The sequence below is a fragment of the Notolabrus celidotus genome, chromosome 9 (genome assembly GCF_009762535.1).
Source record: "Notolabrus celidotus isolate fNotCel1 chromosome 9, fNotCel1.pri, whole genome shotgun sequence".
In the NCBI taxonomy this organism is placed as follows: Eukaryota; Metazoa; Chordata; class Actinopteri; order Labriformes; family Labridae; genus Notolabrus; species Notolabrus celidotus.
The window spans coordinates 2136672-2142849 of NC_048280.1; the positions used below are offsets into that span (position 1 = coordinate 2136672).

Here is a 6178-nt window from a genome sequence, read left to right on the forward strand (position 1 = left end):
GGGTCTTCTTACCAAGCAGGATGTGCACTGACCGATCACTTCTATTGATCGTGGATCGTCAAGTATAGGTCGTAAATCAGTGTGTGTGTGTGTGTGTGTGTGTGTGTGTGTGTGTGTGTGTGTGTTTTCAGGAGGAGAGGTGGGAGGTGGAGCTGCAGAGAGAAAAACTGAGACAACAGGAGGATCGTCTGAAAGTAAATCTTTTATTTTTCACCTTTTATAAGAAACAAATAACGTTCAAGAATTCAGTCCAAGAAATCTGACAGCTTGGAGTGAGGCTAGCAGTTTCCCCCCCGCTTCCAGTCTTTGTGCTAAGCTAAGCTAAGCTAAGCTAAGCTCAATGCATCCTGGATTTAAACATCTATCTAAACCTTTTGACTGGAGGACAGCATGAGGGTCTAAGTAGAGATCCTGAAGCGTAGAGATTCCTGCAGTGACTCTCTGTCTCTCTGTCGTCTCTCCTTGCAGGCTCGTCTGCGCTGCAGGTTGTGGAACCAGCAGGAGGACCTGAACGTGAAAGGACTGGAGACTGAGGAGAGTCTGCTGGGACTGAAAGACAAACTGGACCGGCTGGACTCTCTGCTCACACACACTCCATAACACACACAGATATCAGGATAGACTTTTAGACGTCCTCTCCTCTCGTCTTTAAGTGTTTAACATTCTGTTTCTTCAGCAGAGTTTTTAATGAGCCAGAAACTGTTAACCTGAGCTTTACTTTTGTAACGTGAAACCAAAGTCTGACTGAATATTCTCTGAGGTCTGTGAAGAGACGACATGAAGCACTTGAACCTCTCGTTATGGAACACTTTATATTTGTTGCACTAAAGGTCTGCTATGCAAATAAAACATGATATTTATATTTGAATTAAACTGTTTTTAAGTGTCTCATGTTTCTTCTTCCAATCCCACCTGTCCCCCTCAGAGTCGCCTGCTCCGTCTTCTGTCTCTTGCGTTATGACTCCAGGTCGTTCTCGGAGTCTTTCGTCACCGGTCGGTCGTCACAGTTATCGTCGAGAGGCAGTCGACGACCTCAGAGCTGCAGCAGCTGCTGTCGACCTGCAGGAGGAGAGGCTGACAGAGAGACAGTTGATGAATATGTAGAAAAGCAAGCGGCAACCTCTGGTCTTTAAATATGAAGCCATTCAAATATGAAGTGTTAAAAACTGCAGTTCCTCGAGCGTCCACTAGAGGCTGGCTGCAGAAACACAGGAAACCACATACACACCCATTCAAAGAAGCCGATCTTTACAGCAGAAATAAACATGTTTACAGCCTGGTTCAACAGACAAGTGTAGTCTGGATAACTCATTTCTCGATCGGCACACACTGTCTAAGCTATTCAGATTACAAGTCTTCCAATGAGAGGCACAGCTGACTTGATTGACAGGCGGGAACACTGTAGCTGTTGGCATGGAGGCTCAAACTCCGCCTCTTTACGTCACTATCGCTCAACAGCAGCAATATGGCTGCCGCCGACGATGGGCCTCAAAACAGCGCTTCAGAAACAGATGGGTGATGTCACAGATACTACGTCCAGATTTTATACAGTCTGTGGTCTGAACGCTCCTAAACATGAACTACAGGAGATCTGGTGCAGGTAGAAATGTAACTCTGCAGAGGTCAGGAGAGAGACCCACCTGTAGTCCTCCGTCAGAGAGGCCGTCCAGCTGCTTGATGCAGAGCGTCGTTTGATTCATCAGCTCCTGACGCACCGAATCACCGAGCTGAGAGTCCGAGGAAACGTCAAGCAGCAACTTTAAGAGGCAACGCAGCAACATGGCAACACGACACGCAACCCTGAGAGAGAGAGAGACAGAGAGAGAGAGAGAGAGAGAGATAAGAAAGAGAGAGAGAGATAAGAGAGGTGAGAGAAATGATAGAGACGGATGAGGGGGAGAGAGAGATGAAAGAGATATGAGAGAGAAAAAGAGATGAAAGAGAGAGACATGAATGAGAGAGATAAAGAGAGATGAGAGAGAGAGAGATGAGCTGCAGTTCCTGTGTTTGGCCACAAGAGGTCAGAGTTCATCTTGTTCTGGGTTCAGACCTCGGCCACGCTGCTCTGATGGTCTTCTGCAGCGCCTCAAGGATCTTCAGCCGGCTCGTCTCTTCAGGTGGATCTCCGACCTCCAGGTACCCGAGCACCACCCGCTCCAGCCGCCGCAGGTGTCTGCACACCGCCACGCCCATCCTGACCCGGGATGACAAAACAAACACACCCTGAGACCCCGAAACATCGCCGTGAATCATGCAAACCGTGCGACGTGTGGAAGAAAGTCCCTCACCTGTCCACGCACAGAGGCAGAGCGGAGGCGTAGATGCGCCTCAGAGACAACTTATGCTCCGCCTCCATGTGCGTCAGGACCAGACGGAGCACATCATCGTGGCGACAGGGTTTCCTCGGGGAGGAGGAGGGGGCGAGGGAGGAGGGGGGTCTCTCTAAAACCAACAGCAGGTCCAGCAGACACGAGAGGGCCGGCTGCAGACACACACACACACACACACACACACACACACACACACAATGGAGTCAGACTTCATGTGCTGTGTTGTGTCCATCTGTGTGTGTGTGTGTGTGTTGTGTGTGTATACCTTACCTGTATGACAGCAGCCTCTGATGTGTACAGGTGTTTGAACAAAGCCTGGTAGACGACTTCTGCTGTGTTGAACTGACAGAGATCTGCAGCCGGCTGAAAACACACACACACACACACACACACACACACACACACACACACACACACACACACACACACACACACACACACACACACACACACACACACACACGCACAGACACACACAGATGCACACACACACATAAATCCATAAATGGTCCATAAATCTGGCTCAAAACTCTGACATCACCCAGCTGAATACAAGACCGTGTGTGTGCACGTGTGTGAGTGTGCGTGTGAGTGTGCGTGTGTGTGTATGTGTGTCTTCTCACCGTGGTGAGCACAATATGGTGCAGACAGCGAACTCCCAGGATGCAGTTCTCTTGTCTGAAGTGGTCGTTGAAGAGGAGCGAGGGAGCGAGGAGGCGGGGCAGGTGAGGGGAGAGAGAAGGACGAGTCACCTGCTCAAACACACACACACACACACACACACACACACACACAAAATGACACACCTGAATGTGACATCTTCACTTCCTGCTGACTCAGAATGACAAAGCAGCTTTCCCACAATCCTTTGCTAACATCAAACTGACCTGCAGGAGAGTCCATGCAAACACCAACTTCACTGCTTCACAGCTGTGCCAGTTTTCCCTGCAGAATCCACACACACACGCACAAACAAACACACACACACATTAGGATAACCTGTCATCACTGCTTTCTGCACCTTCATGTGAAAATGTGCTTCCTATCAGTCAGGAGCTTCGGGAGAACATACTCCTGCTGCTCATGATACACTCTTTTTCAGTCCAAATTAAAACTTCAGCTTCAGAGCTGCATTACACTCAAACACACACACACACACACACACACACACACACACACACACACACACACACACACACACACACACACACACACACTCTCTCTCCTTTGTCTGCTCTTCAGAAACATGTCTCACTTGCTCAGCTGAGGCTGCAGGACGTCCAGGATTCCTCCAACAATCCCTCTGCTGGTCCCCCCTCCCTCCTCTCCCCCCTCACTGCTGTCCCCCATCAGGAGGTGAGGGGAGTCCCTCCAGCCTCCGGCCTTCAGCAGCGCCTCCTGCAGGATCTGAGCCGCCGCTCGGGAAGAGGAGCTGGTCCACGCCTGCTCCTGAAGGCAGAGGGACGGACTGAAGCGTTAGATTTTCTCCTCTTCTGATTTGATTTATTCAGAGAGAAATGTCGGACATGTTTGTTTTCTTACCTGGAAATGAGTGACAGCAAACACACAGATGGGCGGAGCTACAGCCAGCAGCAGACCACTCTGACCTCCTACATTTCCCAGAGTTCTCAGCAGCGCAGTGAGGGTGGAGCACACCGGTTCAGCTCTGCTCGGGACGCTCTGATAGGCTGAGGCCGGCAGAGAGCTGCAGTCGTCCTCACAGAGCGGCAGAGCTGCACAGCCAATCAGAGCGCAGACCAGAGAGCTGTACGCCGCATGAAGCTCAGCCTGCCCAGAGAACAGCCAATCAGTGTCGGCTGTTTGGAAGAGGCGCTCAACGCGGCCAATCAGAGAGCTCTTTTCAGAGTCTGACGATGAGCAGGTCAGCTTCTCCTGTAGCCGAGACAGGAGCTCTGTGATTGGAGGAGGAGAGGGAGAGGGGAGGGACTTCTCTGAGGAGGAGAGGTGAAGTTCATGAAGTAAAGAAGAGAGCTCCATACTGAGGAAGAGAAAAATGAGAGATGGACAGGGATGATAGAGAGAGAGAGAGATAGAGAGAGAGAGAGAGAGAGAGAGAGAGAGAGAGAGAGAGAGAGATGAGAGAGAGAGAGGGAGAGAGAGAGAGAGAGAGAGAGAGAGAGAGAGAGAGAGAGAGAGAGAGAGAGAGAGAGGGAGAGAGAGAGAGGGAAAAAAACAGAAATAATATCAGTTCATCATCAAGATAAACAACTGGTTTGGATTCCAGTACTTTCAGAGTCAGCCTCTAGTGGACACTCAAGAAACTGCAGTTTTTAACATTTCTGCATTGGCTTCAATTCTCACAGCCGGAGGTTTCTGCTTGGATTTGCTCTAAATGTAAAGTCTGATAAAAAATCAAATGTCTTATTCATTCATTCATTTATTTACTCATTTATTTATTCATTCATTCATCCATTCTTTCTTTCCTTCCTTCCTTCCTTCCTTCCTTCCATCCTTCCTTCCTTCCTTCCTTCCTTCCTGCCTTCCTTCCTTCCTTCATTCATTCCAACAGGGACAGTGTACAGCCATTTAGTTGTACCAGAGTTAGCTTTGATCTAATTTACATCTGTAGTCCCTGGGCAGGAGACGGAGGCGATGCCTCTATTGAAAACAAACAGTACATCATTTAAACAGCTACACAATAATACATCACCTCTAAACAACAACAGGGATACACTTACATCAAAACTACCAACACAACAATAACATATTAATAGCTAAAAGCAAAACACTAAGAAATGAATTATATTTCAGTGTGATCATTATTATTATTATTATTTTAAATATCACGAATATAATAATGAATGAAATTGTACCTTTTGGATTAAATTAATGTTCACAATGTTTAATTTGTTTAGATGCACCTGCATTTGGCAGCTCTTATTATTATCATCCCTCAGTGATTTTTTGTTTTTGCTTTTTTTAGTGATTTTTAAATGCTCCTGTACAGTCTATGCTCCTGTACAGTCTATGCTCCTGTACAGTCTATGCTCCTGTACAGTCTATGCTCCTGTGCAGTCTATGCTCCTGTACAGTCTATGCTCTTGTACAGTCTATGCTCCTGTACAGTCTATGCTCCTGTGCAGTCTATGCTCTTGTACAGTCTATGCTCCTGTACAGTCTATGCTCTTGTACAGTCTATGCTCCTGTACAGTCTATGCTCTTGTACAGTCTATGCTCCTGTACAGTCTATGCTCCTGTACAGTCTATGCTCCTGTACAGTCTATGCTCCTGTACAGTCTATGCTCCTGTACAGTCTATGCTCTTGTACAGTCTATGCTCCTTTACAGTCTATGCTCTTCTACAGTCTATGTTCCTGTACAGTCTATGCTCTTGTACAGTCTATGCTCCTGTACAGTCTATGCTCCTGTACAGTCTATGCTCCTGTACAGTCTATGCTCCTGTGATGTGGAGGGAAGTATTGGTTGTTGATGCAGACCTAAATAAACCTGATCTAATTTAATCTGTTGACAAAACAACATCTCTGAACGTTCTGAGTCATCACAGGATATTTAACGTTGTTTCACCTCATAGAGATGAATTATTTTAATGTAATTAATTAGCTTTTAAACTCTGTTTGCTGAGATATTTCTGATTCAGATGTAATTTAAATCCGTGTCTTCGTCTCTGAGTTGGTTTTTTAAACTGACCTGAGATCAGACTCTTCTCTCTCTCATGGACCGGATCCTCCTCTTTTAATCCTCGGTGTGAAACTCTTTATATTCTCGTTTGTTTTCATCTCTTTCTGAATCAAAGCATGAACACAAAACCAACGGAAGTTATCCTTCACTGATGTGCGTCTGAATATGTTGTTCGGTTGGAAACAAGCT

At 47.0% G+C, this 6178-nt stretch overlaps 2 protein-coding genes across 3 annotated transcripts in view; one reads left to right on the forward strand and one right to left on the reverse strand.

Annotated features, from left to right (window-relative positions):
• Nucleotides 1-886, forward strand: part of cntrl (centriolin) — a 22719-nt gene extending 21833 nt beyond the window's left edge. For both annotated transcript variants that reach the window (XM_034692077.1, XM_034692076.1), the window contains exons 29-30: nt 132-194; nt 469-886. In XM_034692077.1, the coding sequence (XP_034547968.1) occupies nt 132-194; nt 469-600 (195 nt within the window). In that variant the 3' untranslated portion in view covers nt 601-886. The remainder of the gene's footprint in view (nt 1-131; nt 195-468) is intronic.
• tti2 (TELO2 interacting protein 2) lies at nt 794-6178 on the reverse strand. Its single transcript, XM_034692078.1, has 10 exons — nt 5999-6178; nt 3873-4329; nt 3586-3779; nt 3218-3275; nt 2954-3082; nt 2601-2693; nt 2289-2482; nt 2051-2194; nt 1641-1800; nt 794-1074 (listed from the first exon to the last, which is right to left on the reverse strand). Exons 2-10 carry the CDS (start codon nt 4326-4328, stop codon nt 988-990), a joined length of 1515 nt encoding a protein of 504 aa, XP_034547969.1. The 5' UTR covers nt 4329; nt 5999-6178; the 3' UTR covers nt 794-987.